Below are 15,568 nucleotides of genomic sequence, written 5' to 3' on the forward strand. Positions count from 1 at the left end.
ATAAGACTGACTCGGGGGTTATTTCTAGTAGTTCTACGGTGGTGTCCTTAGATATGTGTTTAATCCTTAAAAGCAGTTAAGTAGGATCCTTCCTTTCAATCAATTTACTGATGCTATATTCAATTACAATTATAAAATGTTATTTGAAACCTTTCAGTAACAAAAGCTACCATGTAAACACCAGACTTAAAATATATTAGGTAAATTGGTATAACAGTATATTGCTAATGTTAGCAAGAGTATAACTATTTATAATTGTAATACTTGCTAGTGGCATATCCATAGTGCTTGCTCGCCAGTATATTTGAGAGTGAAACACCTTGAGTCTCAGGTAAAATCTGGTCGGATATGAATTTTGAAGTAAAAAGGATCCTTAAACATCATTTGACCTTGGCCTTGTAGTTATTTACTAATAGTGAATGATTTAGAAAATATTAATTCAAAATGATGTTTATTAGACTATGAATGCATTTCCTAAGGTAAAAAGTGATTGTTTGAATTATCTAAAATGAATAAAAAGGCATTTAAGAATATGTAGAAAGGAATGAACTTACACAGTTGCTCCCCAGGCATGGATTACTTAAATATTTCCACCTCAAAATCCAATCAGATGGAGATACGAGTGTATAATCCACGTGTATAATAAATGTCTTACACAGTTAGCAAGGCTTTGTCATCTAGCTCATGTTAACCTTTCCAGTCTTGTCTCTTTTCTACTCCCTCAGCCCCTGAGTCTTAGCTGCAGCTTTACTAAGATTCTTGCTCTGGGTCTCAAACCCACACTGCTCTTCCAGGTCTCAAGGCGTCTGTACAAGGGATTCCCTCTGCCTGGAATCCCTTGTTCTTTGCTGGGTCACTCTGCAGGCCTGGTATTTCTTCCTCTCAGAAGCCTTCTGTCCATCTGCTCTACTCCAAACTCAGACCTGAGGGAGGCTTGGGTGGTTCTTGGGCAAGTCTCAGCTATTTTCCTGGGATGGTCCAATCTAACACTGTTCTATTCATTGCTCAACCCCCAGTCTCTAAAACAATGTCCGGAACATAGTAGATACTGTGAATAACTGAGTGGATGAAGACTGTGAGCACTAAAGAACTCGGCATTTATAGTTTACATGTTTAAACAATAACATAACTCTGAAGAGATAAAGTTGCTGTTTGTAAAAGGTATATTTCACGTCATTTCTTCCCTACACAGAGAATATACAAAGCCTGGTATCAGTGTGACACGAGACAAACATTTTAGTACTGTTCTATGTTAAATTTCTTTCAAGAAGCTAGAAAAAAATGTAGAATCCAGAGAGTTATAAATGCAAATGGCAGGATACTGTATACAAGAAAGTCAAGCGACTATAACTCACAACATGTATTCTCCTCAACAAATGAATTAAAAGAAAGGAAAAAATCCTTAAAACCTTCTTACAGGAAACTAATGACCTTTAAAAATGCCAGCATTTACCCCAGAGAATGGATTTGGTCTGAGTGTTCTGAAACTGTTTAAGATGACGGTTTTGAGAGTCAAACTGCATTGCTCTACAAGGGTTTAAGGTCTTTCAAGTGTCCATAGAAAACACTGTTCTTATTTAAGAACAAAAGAAGCAATAAAACATTAGCTTGGGAAAGAAGGACTGACCGCTAATCCCTAGACAGGTTTGGGAACAAAAAAAGCCCCAGTAAGTCAGAGCTGGTGTTAGATCTGGTAACTCCAGACTGTCCACCTTTTGCCAAACAATGTGGGAAACAGAAAAAGAAATAGTAGAAAGTTTTTGCGTTTCTTACCTCGTGTTAACCTCTAGCAGTGAATCAATTATACTTGGACAAAGTTCAGGTTTTTTTTTCTCCTTTAAATCGCAGACTATTGGGGAGAGGGGTCGCTCTAATTAACTTAAGGACCAGCCTCGTTTGCAGGTTCAATTGCTGACGTTTTAGAAGCAGGACAGCTACTTAGAATAAATGAACCAAACTACCAAACTAAAATGACAATGAGAGTAATAGTGATAATAAGAGGATTTGCTTGGGGTAATTTCAGGAAGGCACGCCCTTGGGGTCCTGCTCCCTCCAGTCCGCACCCCCGAACTTGTCCATCCCTCAGGCTCCCAGCCGACACCCACCGCAGGACTTCGCCCCCTTCGCCTCTCTGAGAGAGAAAAGCGCGAGTGGAGAGCCGTATCTCCCCGTCGGAGGTGTTAAACGCCCGTGGAGCCGCGCTCAGGGCGCCCCTCCAGCTCCCGGCGTCGGGCCCGCTCCCCCCTTACTCTGGGACGCCATTGGACCGCTGCTCCGGGGCCCCCACCGGCCGAGCCCCAGCCGTCGCTGCCGCCGTCCCTCCTAACGCCTCTCTGGCGAGGCAGGCGTCGCTCGGGTTGCCTTGACAACCCGGGGGGCGGGGAAGGAGGAGCGCGGAGGACGGCGAGCGGCAGGGCCCAAACGCCGCGCGGAGCCGCGGGCGCGCGCGAGGGCCAGCGCGGAGCCCGGGTCGCCGATCGAGGGCGGAGGCCCGGCCGCCGGCTGAAGACTCTGTCCCCGAGGCCTGGTCGGGCGGTGGGGCCCTTTCAGGCGGCCCTCGCGCCCCGATCGGGGCCCGCGCCGGACTTCTGGAGCGCGGGACTGGGGGCCCCCTGTCGCGAGGCGTCCGTCGGTCCGTCGGTCCGTGCGTCCGGCAAGCTCGGCCTGCCGAGGGCGGAAGGGCGGCCGGGCGTACGCCTCCCTCCCGGGATTCGGGAGCCGCCGCTGCAGGTAAAGGGCGGGCGCCAGCGGCGGGAGGGCGAGTGGGTGGCCGGCGGGCACCTGTTGCGGCCGCCTGGGGGCCCCCCTGGCCCGCCCGAGGGCTCCCGGCGACCCCGCCCCGTCTCCTGGAGCGTCCCAGGTGGAGGCGGCGTGTCTGCGGGAGGAGCGGCCCTTGCACCCCAGCCTCCACGCAGGGGGATCGATCCCTCGGGCCCAGGCCTGGGGCAGGTGTCACTCCTGCCACATTGAGGGAAAACAGTAAGCAGGTGAGACCAGTGTGTCTGCGGAATCTCGAATCCCACGAAACTCCCTTTGCCTTGCGCTGCACTGTCATCCCAAGGATCGCATTTCATCCGGCGGGGCGGGGCGGGGCGGGGCGGTGTGCGTGCGTGTGTGTGTGTGTGTGTGTGTGTGGTGTATGTGTGTGTTTGTGTGTGTGTGGTGTGTGTGTGTTTGTGTGTGTGTGGTGTGTGTGTTTGTGTGTGTGTGGTGTGTGTGTGTGTGGTGTGTGTGTGTGGTGTGTGTGTGTGTGGTGTGTGGTGTGTGTGTGTGTGTTGTGTGTGTGTGTGTGTGTGTGTGGTGTGTTGTGTGTGTTTGTGTGTGTGTTGTGTGTGTGTGTGTTGTGTGTGTGGTGTGTGTGTGTTGTGTGTGTGTTGTGTGTGTGTGTGTTGTGTGTGTTTGTGTGTGTGTGTTGTGTTGTGTGTGGTGTGTGTGTGTGTGTGTGTGTGTGTGTGTGTGTGTTGTGTGTTGTGTTTCAGTCCTCCCCTCTTCCGGTTGAGTTATGGTCCACATATTTTGAACCAATACTTTGTAGGGCTGTTAAACAAATGTTAACATATTCCCACACAATAGTTTCATAGTATTAGGTTTTAAAACACTAATGCAGGCTGTGCTTTAAGGAAGCTTTGAAGATATTATCTGGTTAGGTTGTGAAATTCAAACAACCAGAAGAGAGTCATAGGATAAGAAAAACGAACTGTGAGAAAGAAAAAAAAAAAGAATGAGCAAGAAAGAGAGGTGGAGGAGGCCCTTGACTGATTTAGTACTTAAATGTCTGGAGATTGTGGCCCCTCCATCAGTTCCTCTGCTGCCCTAGACAGTACTTGAGGGAAATGAAAAGAAGAGCCCTTTTTGAGTCAGGTAAGTGATTACTCATTCTTTGCCACTAGAGAGATTTCCCGTCCATAGATGAAAGGACAGCAAGGAGAATTAGTTTCCTCTTAGAGAATCATTCAGAGGTTAATTGAACTTGAGAAGCATGAATTTCATGATGGAAATGGACATTATTATATTCCGCCAAATTAGGCTTTCCTCTCTCAGACCCAATGGGGATGTTTGCAGATTGTCAAAGCAAGAAGGTTTATGTGTGGTTATTGACAAGCAGTGTGATATATACAGAACCCATAAATCAGAAGCTAAAATATTAAAGTAATAAATTCAGGTTGGAAAGTCAACACTTCATGGTACCGGAACTGCCTGTTCCTGAAACTTAGAGGCGGGATGCATTTTTGGACAGAAAGCATTTAAGAGCAACAGTACTTCTGTAGTACACTGTTTTCAAACTCTAGTTTTCGTATCATTAGCAGAATCACGAATTGTTCTTTCATCCAAGAAACAAACATAGCGATGCTCATTAGTGATTGTCAAAGTGACAAGACAGTGATAAAATCTGGCATTAGTTAACACTAATGAGGTATGGTTGTTTCTTCCCAAACAGTATAGGATCAGGCATTTGTGTTAAAATGGAGAGGAAAGAAACTGCATTTGTAGATCTCCATGCTAAAGGAATAAGGACTGAAGAATTTGGTTGTTGCATGCAGATTTTAAAGTTGGGGAAATGGAGATATGCATTGGTGAAGTACTTTATAGTATAGAATGATTTTATCCATAGCTATGAACTTGACATTGAGGAAGTCTTGCATTGAAATACTTTAGGAAGCTGTGAAAGGCAACATTTGATTTTAGGCCATAGTGCACTTAGGGCAGAAATCACTAGTTAGGGAGTGGGGGGTGGGGTGGGTACTAAAATGTCTAAGGATGGTATTTAGTTTCTCTTTCTCCCTCCCTTACCTAGTACAAAGGGCTTGTTAAATGTCTATTGAATGAGTGAGAAAAACTTTAGAGAAACTGCTTCAGATAAAGGGATATCCTTTATTATCGGGGGAAATGCTAATGGGATAAAGGTTGAGATGAATGGTAAAGGTATTGGTTGTCTCTGGGAGATTTTCTATTTTTCACTGGCATGTTCAGAATGTTTGGTGGTCAAGAAAAACAGTCCTGATTTTTTTTGTTTCCAAGCTTGTCGCTGGATAGAACAGTTACATTATTATTTATCTTGCTGGTATTTAACTAAATATAGCAAAGCAAAGCCCTATCACCAGGGAATAACAAGGTAGCAATGAAAGGAAATGGTGCCTTTCTTTTTCTTATTTAAATCTCTTTGCCACCTCAGAATTTAAAGTAAAAATAATGCTAATAGGAAGTTTACATTATTCAATGCAAGTAGGATGATTTAGGGGAAAAAAAGGCAAATGAATGTGTTACTTCTGTTTCCTAAGTCGGAGGAAGTTTTCATTTTGGCTTTTGGACCTTTGTTTTGCTAGAGAAAGGGTACTTTTTCCTCTCTCTTTCTCTGTACTTTCTGAAACTCATAAGGATAAGCTCCAAAGGTAGTCGAAGTCAAAGGTAGAAAACATGCAAGTTTCCATTTTTGCTGTGTTTTCCTCTGTCCTCCAGCCCTGACATGGCGTCTGCACTCAAATTGTTGGACTCAAGGAATGCCCAGCTCAGCCTTTCTGCACATCTACGGTGTAGTTAGGCTGCAGGACCATGCTGCCCGCTGTCTCTGTAAAGTTTTCCAGGATTAGGCTAATGCCTACTCCGTGCACTTCTCTCCTCTACTGGGGGCACTACACAAATTAGTGCTTGGCTCTATGCTATACTTTCTTGTAGAGTTTTCTCTCATTTTGTGTGTTTGGGCCCTGTGTCTGTGTGCTCTGATCAAACATTTTCATAGCTAAATCCATTACTTCAGCTTCTGTATTCTGTTTAGCTCAGTTTTTGTGCATACCTGATAATTTAAGTAGGATAGTAACAGAAGTTAGCCAAGGGTGACTACGTTCATTTTTAGCTGTGCCACCTTGGGAAATCATAAGCTGCTGTTTCCTCACCGGTAGCTGGAGATAATAAAACCCGCAATGGTCGTCTAACAGTCAAGTTGTGAGAATCAAGATCAATTAAATGTGGTTATGAATATGAATGAAACTGTCGTGTAGGTTGTAAAGGGTTGTTACTGGTTCAGGCAAACAGCACCATTGCATCCCCACCGCGTTGGGTGCTTCCTGGTTCTGGGGGTTGCTGTTCCTAAGAGGAATAGGAAACGGCCCATGGCCTGTGCGTGCGGGCGGGGGGCTTCCCAGGCAACGTGGACGGAGGCGTGGAGGCAGGAGAGAACAGCTCTCGGCTTCGCTGTGGCAGGAGCAGAGCGGACTTGATACAAGAGAGTGAAAGGAAGTGAAGCCTGGAGGCAAGGTGCGCCGAGCCAGCACCTAGGAGTGAGGTTTGTACCCCGAAGGCAATGAGGCGGGTTTGCGGGGAGACCACGATCAGTTCTGCTTTTGAAAGGGATAGCTGAGAGCATTGAATGACAGATTGTGATGGAGAGCCAAAATTAAGAGTCAGAAAAAACAAAATTGGAGATTTCATGGTGATTCCGTGAAGAAATAGGAAAACTAAGTGTGTGTGGTGGGGGGATAGGGAGGAGGGGGTGCGGAGAGAGGCTGAATTGGCAGGCCTTGGTCTGGTTGGGGGTGAAGGAGGAGAAGCCAGGGATGACTCCCAGGCGGTGAGGGGACTGTTCTGCTAGTTGGAATCTGGAACACAAAAGGAGACAAGTCTATTTCTTTTTAAGGAGTGTAAGGAAGGGCATAGTTGCTGAGTGGTTCAGTTTTGAAATGCCTGTCATCTACGTTGGGATGACCCCGTAAGTAGCAGTTGGACAGTAATTGAGGTTAAGGTATGAATTATTTTCTCCAGCGAGATTATATGGAATTAAAAGGGGGCAAGGATAGAACCCTGGGTACACAGATATTTTATAGTAGGAGGGGGCCGTGGTGAAAGAACCCCAGGAGACTGAAGGGAAATGGCCCAGACAAGTAAGCTGAGAATCTGGGAAGATTAATAAAACACAATCCCTACCCTGAGGGGCTCATGTGTTGGCATTCCCTGATATAATTATATTTTCCTCCACCTGTCATAGAATGCACACCATAGTTAATCAATCTATTATTGTTTTATTAAAGTGAGTGTAAAATGACTACCCACTACATACATAACAAAAAAAATTTCCTGGTATTTGTGGTTTTTCACAATCTCCATTTGTAATAACAATTCAAGGAAAATGTAGCTTTGGGAATTATGATGACACAAGCAAATACTGTCTTTTTAAAAAGGTGGGTGAAAGTTCATTTTGTGTATGTTGGAGGTAAAATAAATACATAATTTCCTTGGGGAGATTGGCAATGCCTGTTTTTTAGATGTCAGCTGTTACTGAATCACCCATTTGCTCAGATAGCTAACAAGACTGCATAAATAAGCCAAATCAGTATTTTAACACACTTTATTAACTCTGTTTTTACTTAACTATTTGTTTTTAGAGTATTTGAAAAAAAACCAGTAGTGAAAAGCACTGAATGGCCCAGTCACTTGAAATTCTAATAGAACCCTTAATTTCCAAACTTGTATATGGGGAGTGAGTGACATACTATTTTGATACATAAATATTGATTGAACCTGTGAAGTCTATCTGTATATGGGTCTAAAAATTTTTTCATTATCAATAGGATATAGGACCTTTAAAAAATTAATTGTGGAGCGTTGGTTATTCAAGCTATATTTGGTATGAACCAATATTGAGTTAAAAATGAGGGTTTTTTTTTAGTGTGTTTTAAAAGCCAATTAATTTGATTTGCTTATTTAAAGTCAAAACAAAGTCAACTTGTTAGAATTCTGCAAATAAAGTTTTAAAGATAAAATGTGAATTTTTACCTTACCTTGTTCAAGAAAGGTTTTAATACTAGAAACCAAGCGGATGTGCTTTGAGGGAGCTCTGAACCAGTTAAAACAAAGCCCCAGTGATGTAAGTCCATTGTCTCAATTAAGGTATAACATGCCTGGGAGATAAAGTTTATATGTTAAATATTTGAGTGTCACTCCGTGTGGGTGATTACAACCATGTTTTTCAAAAATTTTCCATGTTTTTCTTTCCATAAAAGAACTACACATTTTCTGTTTTATGGTGTTTCTTCCAGACCACTATGCCTGCCATCTCCCACGGTGTCAAGTACTTCAGCCCAAGGGCGCCCACCCCATGTTCCTTGATGGAGTCGGGAAACAGTAGGATGCACTGTACGCTTGGGCTAAGCTGAGGTCAGCCTGCCTGACTTCAGGCACCTGCTCCACTACAGATGAGCTGCTAGAAGCTGTATCAATTAACTAAACCTCCAAAGGCTTAAATTTCCTTATTCGAAAAATGGAAATAATAAAATAAGCCCTCAAGGAGTCCTTAAGAGTTTAAATGAAATAATCCATATAAAGTGCTTAAGTACTTAGAGCATCTGGCAACCAATAAGCACTCTATAAAGGCTTGTTGGTAGAATTACCATCATTATCATTACTGTTTTTATTATGAGTACAACTTAAGTAGTAGTATAGAACCATGCTTCTCAAAGTGTGGTCTGCAGACCAGGGCCAGTCCCCAGACCATTACTGGTTTGCATTGAGATAAGGAGCCGTGTGCCCGAATGGAAATAGACTATGGCACTAATCATACTGTTTGGTTCAGCTGACGTTTTTAATAGCCAGACTTCTTCAATGAAGGCAGCAGTGAGGTGACATACGTTCTGGTGCAAGCCTCCCGTTGCCACAGACAAGCATTTTGACTAGAATTGGCATGGAATATTGGATCAGTGATCTCATTCTCCAAAAACTAATAGCTCTTTGTCCTGAAGACAGTTATGATTCATTCGTAATGCCCCATTAACCTCCTCTCTTCTAAATATTGTAATCATGGGTTCTAAGTATGTTGTTTATTAGTTCAGCAAATATTTATTGATCATATTGTCTATGCAAACCTCTACATCTTATTTTGTAGAACTTGCAAAGATGGCTCAGAAATGGGTCTTGACTTTAGGAAGTCTTCCATGAACCTAGAGCAGGAGGACAAAAGGTGAAAATCTGCATAAGTGTGTTGAGGACATGTAACAAATGTTTGCAGAAGTATTATGGCTTGCTTCCAAAGTTTCCATGTAGGCAGATATCTGCTTTTGCTAAGCTGCTCTCATAAAAGGACAGAATTAATACTCTCTTTTTCTGCATTTATACTATCAAAATACAGATTAGAATTCACTTTATCCAGTTAGTATTTCTCCTAGGAGAATCAGAAATCTTCAACATTGGGGAATATCTGAGATTTTAGATATAAATAATGGAAGTACAACTTTTTAAGATTAGTATTACAGAAATTCATCCTTAGTTTTTAAATTACTCATTGTCTATTTGAACCTGTTTACAAACATTTTGATAATAATTTACTGCTCTGCAGAATATGAAGAGACACTAAATAGATATGAAAATATTTGTAAAGTTTTGATACAAATTAGCACTGATTCTTCAAGAAAAAATGCATTGGTCAAATAGACAGTGTCAAACAAATTTGGGAGTTATACATACAAAAAGAATCATTTTTTAAAAGGCAAGATATGTATGTATGTGTCTCCACACCAGAACTCTTTTCCTAGAGAATGGCAATAAAAAGGGTTTGGCTGCGAGTTACATCTCAGAAGCAGACTATTTTTGTAGATCTATGGGAAAATGATTTAAAATGCTCAAGTCTAGAAATGTTAATTTAGTTTTTAATATTTCTTAGAATTTATTTTACATGAAAACGGTTCGTTGTTTCTCTGCCCTGCTGCTCCTTGGTGAGCCTCATCAGCCCCTGTCTGTTCCATTCTGCCATTTGCCTTAAACTCTCACAAGCTCTCCTAGAACTTGACCTTACTAATGTCTTAAAGAAAATTGAAAGTGGGCATTGTAAACATTATGAATAATATTTTCAAAACAGGCTAACATGAAATTTAAGAGGAGAATTGTAAAGACAAGCAGAATGAGTAAAAATAAAAATTTTGGTCAAGAAATGACTCAGTGTTGCTCATGTGACACTTTCATAAGATTGTATATCAATGATACCTTAATTTAAAAAAAATGAAATGACTGGATGAGTTAGACCCATGGCATTTAAAATAAAACAGTCTCTCCACCATAGCATTTCAAGTCTCATGTGATCTGGCCCCTGTCTCATCTGTGAACTCATCTGTACCAAAGTCATTTTCTCTTCTATTATGTACCAGCTACATTTAACTTATTTTAGTTCCTTGACTATAAAAGTCTGAGAGTCGTAGACTAAGAATCTGGTTCACACCCACCTGCAGCCTCAGCTGGACGGAGCTCCTTGAGGGCAGGAACCAGACCTGCCTGCTCACACTGTGTCACCAACGTGTTCACAGTGCAGACACTTAGTAGGCACTCAAGTACTGGTTGAGTAAGTAAAGTGGGAGACAGATACTTAGGCACTGAGGGTGAGAAAATTTGAGGACAGAGATGTGATGAATTATGCCCATGATACCTGTAATTATGAAGAATACCTACAATAAAACAAAATCAAATGTTAGCCTTAAAAGCATAAAATCCTTAAAGAGCAGAAAATGATGTAGTCATTCTCTACTCAGTCTCTAATTCCTAACTGAGCATGCACTGTATTTGGGTTCAGACTGTGGAACTACCAAAGAAGACAATAGCTCCAGTAACAGTCAAGTAAAGAGACTAAAAATATGGGGGAAGGGTAGTAAATAGCACAGATAGTATCGTAGTTCCCTTCTATGTAGGCTCTTGCCCCTCAGGATTGGTTATTTACAAGCAGCCCCAAAGTTCAGTGGCCTGCTGGACCAGCATGATGCACGCCACTGTCTGAATCTCTGTGCGGCTGTTATTTTCCACACAATAACTCTTCTAAAGGGATCAGGAAAAAAATAACTTTAGTGTTGTAAAAGTCAATTTGTGGTTTGGGTGTATGATTCAAGGGAAAACCAAGAGCCTGTACAAGTACTTCAGTTTGTGAATTTGGGGAATCACTAAAATTTCAGGCCATATCCATTAAGAATAGGAATCTATCTTATATGGTCAATGAAAGGGAACAGAAAAGTTGCAGAAGCCCAGAAACAGCGAACTCCTGACAAAAGTGTTTAAACTTCACTCAGTCAGCAGTAGTGAGCTACCTTGAACTTTGAGAAAAGTGAAATAAGGGAAGTGCAAATATATGCAAGATGGACTGTGGTAGAGGGACTAAGGGGACAGTAGATGGTCACAGGCATCTTGGCATGAAGGATTAGGGAAATGGAGGGTAAGAATCCTGAGAAGTTTTAAAGACTTGGTCATTGACTTAATATTGGGCACCTTGGAAAAGTGAACAAAAATATCTCTGAAGTGCTAACATCATTCATTCACTCAATAGTTATCAGATGCTTAATGTGTGCCAGGCTCCGTTGAGGATACTGGGAGCAGAATAGACACAAATCCTCACCTCCTGGTGCTTCCGGTTCTGGTGGATGACACTAACCATAAACAAAATAAAGAGGTAAAATATATATATATTATGTTAAACCATGTATAGTGTTAAGGAGGAAAAACAACAGGAAAAGAGGCCAGAAAGTGGTTTGAGGGCACAGGGGTGGGTAACTTTAGACAGGGTGGCCAGAAGCCCTCAGTGACCTGACCTTTGATAAAAACTTGCGCAAAGGAAGGGAACCAGCCATATGGATACCCGAGGAGAGGACATTTCAGGCAGAGAGAAGAGAAGGGACAATGTCCCTGTGCAGGCACATGCCATGGTGGGTCAGGACTAGCGAGGGGCCAGGAGGGGGCGAAAGAGGGAGAGGGCAGGGAGGCGAGGGTCCAGACCACACAGGGCTTGTGACTGTATAAAGAATTTTGCTTGTTTTCTGAGTAAGCTGAGATGGGAAGCCGTTTGACATTTTTGAGCAGGGGAAAGATGAGCTGACAGACAGGATCACTAACTGGGTTGAGAACTGACTGAGGGGCTAAGAGAGGAAACCGGGAGTCAGGTGGTATTGCCGTGACCCAGGTGATGGCTGGAGCAGCGCTTCACAGTGGAGGTCATGGCATTCTCGATGCATTTGGAGGGTAGAACTGAAATGATCAGATGTATAAGCTTTCCATTGCTCCTGTAATAACATTGCCACAAATGGAGCGGTCATTTATTATCTTCCAGTTCTGTGGGTTGGAAGCCCATCACGGGTCTTGCTGAGTTAAAATCCAGAGGTCGGCAGGTTGTGCTCCTTTCTGGAGACCGAAAGAGACTCTGTTTCTAGCCTTTGTCAGCTTCTTGGGGTCACCCACATCATTCCTCTGCTCCATCCTCCTCTGAGCAGTCTTCCATAGTCGTGTCTCCCTGGTACTGTGGCTGGCAAAGGTTCTCTGACTTTAAGGTCCTTGTGGTTAGATCAGACCACCAGGATCATCTCCCATCTCAAGGTCCTTCACTTAATCCCATCTGTAGTCTGTTTTGCCACACAAAGTACATATTCACAGGTTCCAGTTACCAGGACGTGCACATCTTCGGAGGCTGTTGTTCTGCCTAGCACATTGAGGGGTTGGATGTGGGATTTAAGACAGAACATCAAGAATACCTTCGAATTTCTGGTCTGAGTAATTGAAAGGAAGAAAGTAACTGAGATGGAAGGACCAGTTTGTGACTATGGGGTAAATATCGGGACATCAGTTTCCAACATGTACAGTTTGAAATGGTTCTTAAACATCCGAGTTGGAGATGACGGGTAGTTGAATACACAAGACTGAAGTTTAGAAGTGAGGATCCACAGGACATGGAAATGGGAGGCCTCCGCATATGGATGGCATTCAAGACATGAGACTGGAGGAAACAGCGCCAGCACTAGTAGCCTAGAGAGAAAACGGATGAGGTTTCAAGATTAAATGTCAGGAAATCTCCAGGTCTCTGCAAAGATCTCTCCACATCACTTTGTACAATTGAGAATTTGATAGGTGTGAAGAATGCATTTATATTAAGTTGAACACAGAAGAAAATGCAGAAAAGGAGTATTGAATAGTGAAATATAACCAAGAGTTACTCTGGACAAATTTCACAATCTTGTTTCACATAACCCCCTGCAAACTTTATCCTTCCTTTTCTGTGAATTGTATTTCTAGGATTACTGGGCCAGAGCCAGACATATAAATGACCAAGACATAGCCCATCTTACTTCAACTTCTGACTCTTTCTTGTCGAGGTTGTTGAATGTTACATTAGGTGTGTATTATTTTCACAAGTGCTCATTTAAGAGTTATAACAGACTCACTTCAAAAGGCAGTCCTTGACAAACTGTGCCATCTTCAATGTACATATGTGGTAGCTTTGAAAAGGAGCAAATGCCAATTTTTCAGATTAAAAATTCTTAGAGTGCAATATAGTTTATACTTAGAACAATTTTTATTAAATTTTGTTTTGAGTGACATATAGCCTACCATACTGCTGGTTCCCCTGTTTGGGTTGGTACTATTAAATTTGCCAAAGGCCAAGCCATGGATCTCTTGTATATATTTAATTGCATCTAGGAGAAAATATTGACATGGCCCAGCCAATGATAAAGTAAATGGGGAGAGGTGGGTGTGTATTATGTGAGCCAGTGGGTTCAAAAACTCTGCCACTCCCCCGCCACATCTGCAGCTCAAACCACAAGGCAGCGAAGAGTCCCTCTGTATGGTTGAAATAGACATTAACAAACTTCATAGCTTTACTGCTCAGTCTGATTGGCTACAATATAGAGTGCTTTGTGGAAGCAACCTTTAGTATTGCTGTCAGACCCGCCTAACTGGTTTCTAATGTGCCAGGTTGGAGAGCAGGTTAGAGAAGCAGAGAAGCACCTCACTAGGTGAGCATACTGATCATAGTATGACGTGGGTCCTGAGCCCCGGGAGAGAAGGGCCCAGGGCAGCAGGCAGGCCTTCAGGCCCTGGGTGCTTCAGAGAAATCTAAGGACGTCATTCTGTTGACAGGAACTGACGCAATCGTGATCCTGAGTCAGGAAGAATGAGTTAAGCTGTGAGTGTGGTTTAGCAGGCATAGGTTTGGTTATCTGCTGCTGCAAGGGAAACCCGCCTGCGACTTCATAGCTTACAAGAGTGGCCATGTGCTCCCTGTCACCATTCGGGCTGACTGGGCTCCATGGGTGCTGGCGCTGCTGGGCCTCCATCATCTGGAGGCTTGACTGGGCTGGAGCACCTTCCACGGCTTTACCCACATGGCTGGCGGCCTGTGCCTTCTGTCAACAGAGGCCAGCTTTGGTCTCTTCCCAGGGCCTCCCCAATGGCTTGGGCATCTCCCAGGATGAGCTGGTTCCGGTTCCGAGGGGAATGCTTCAAGCCTTGCAAGTGGTTCGGCATCACTTCACTGTATTCCTTCTGTCATAGTGAGTCACTGGGCCAGCCCAGACTCAGGGGGCAGCAAACAGACTGCGTCTCCACGGGAGCAGGGGCAAGGGACCTGTGGCCATCTTTGCTCCACTCTGGAGAAGTGGGTGGTGTGTCTGTACACACTGTGTGTGTGACAAAAGGGCTCAGTGAGCCCTAAGTCTACAAAGATGACTTCAGAAAACTTGATCATTCCCCAAGTGTTCAGAGTGGTCAGTTCTTTAAGATTTTATTTTAATTGTAAGATTATTGCACTTTTAAGGCATATTGTAAAATTAAACATTTCAAGGGCATGTATTTGCTAAAAATAATAGCTGTGCACTTTTTTTTTTAAGGTAAAGCAGTTCAGAAATAGCACTACCTCAGGCAATCATTGATCCTAAATTTAATCTATGTGTAGGATGAGAACCCTTGGAAAGAATTCTAACTAGAATCAAAAAAAAGAAAAGAAGAGTAGAATATGAAATTAATCAACTGGTAACTTCTTAAGCAGTAGAATTTGCTGATTCTTGGATACCTGAAGTCCACTCATCCTGTGATCTCAAGCTACTATGATTCCTGGAGCTGCTGCATGGATCTGGTTTCTGCCGAAGGGCGGTCACAGGCTGTGGAGTCAGTCCACACGGCCCTTGTGTCAGCACGTCTCACAATTCCACTTCGGTTCTGAAACGGTCACTTTCAGAATGAATTGTGAGCTCTGCCTGTGTAGACCTGACACATCCTTCCCTCTTCTGGTTATTCATTTCTCCCTCTTTTGGTCCATTCGTGTGTGAGTTTTTACAAGTTCTGTCCTGCTTTGGGTCCTACCCCCAGAGTGTCCACACACATGTGCCTGGTGCCTAGTTTATTAATTTGGGCCCAACAAGTGTTTCTTGATCGACTTCCTCTGGAGTGTGGCTTGACCAGTGCCACGTAAGGAGAGGAGTGGCCCCTTCACTCTCTAACTCTCCGTGTAAAGCAGGGTAAGTGAGTGCTGTAAAAAAAGGTAATTTAAAGACAAAATATCATGAGCTGTATTTTATGATTTATTCTTTTTTACTTGACTTTTTCTGTCTTTTTAGTTTTCACCTGGGTAATATGAAAAAAGCTTTATTTCTAGCAACACTGGATTTTGAGGAGTAAGTTTCTGGTCTAAATTTTGCTCCTTCTTAGGTAATTTCTCTTCTTCATTTAAATTAAATGTTGTCTTTTACAGCCTCTTGAATCTGACATGGTGGGCTCAAGACCCTGGAATCTCAAGAAATATGCTTGACATTTCTGGTTTAATTAAGCAAACAAAAGACCTTAC

General features: G+C 43.0%; 2 protein-coding genes across 8 annotated transcripts in view; one reads left to right on the forward strand and one right to left on the reverse strand.

Moving 5' to 3' along the window:
* FANK1 (fibronectin type III and ankyrin repeat domains 1) overlaps positions 1-2,386 on the reverse strand; it is a 78,669-nt gene extending 76,283 nt beyond the window's left edge. For 2 of the 4 annotated variants that reach the window (XM_073240141.1, XM_073240139.1), the window contains exon 1: positions 2,250-2,386. In XM_073240141.1, the coding sequence (XP_073096242.1) occupies positions 2,250-2,262 (13 nt within the window). In that variant the 5' untranslated portion in view covers positions 2,263-2,386. Of the gene's footprint in view, positions 1-2,105; positions 2,214-2,249 lie in introns of those variants that run through there. The other 2 variants (XM_073240143.1, XM_073240142.1) reach the window with 2 other exon arrangements.
* The window catches only part of DHX32 (DEAH-box helicase 32 (putative)), a 55,593-nt gene that overhangs the window by 2,335 nt on the left and 37,690 nt on the right, over positions 1-15,568 (forward strand). For 2 of the 4 annotated variants that reach the window (XM_073240134.1, XM_073240137.1), the window contains exon 1: positions 2,465-2,730. The exons of 1 other annotated variant lie outside the window; for it this stretch is intronic. The gene's annotated coding sequence lies outside the window, so the exon portion shown is untranslated. Of the gene's footprint in view, positions 1-2,464; positions 2,731-2,838; positions 2,988-15,568 lie in introns of those variants that run through there. One more of the 4 variants, XM_073240136.1, reaches the window with a different exon arrangement.

This window comes from Manis javanica, chromosome 7, assembly GCF_040802235.1.
Source record: "Manis javanica isolate MJ-LG chromosome 7, MJ_LKY, whole genome shotgun sequence".
Taxonomy (NCBI): domain Eukaryota; kingdom Metazoa; phylum Chordata; class Mammalia; order Pholidota; family Manidae; genus Manis; species Manis javanica.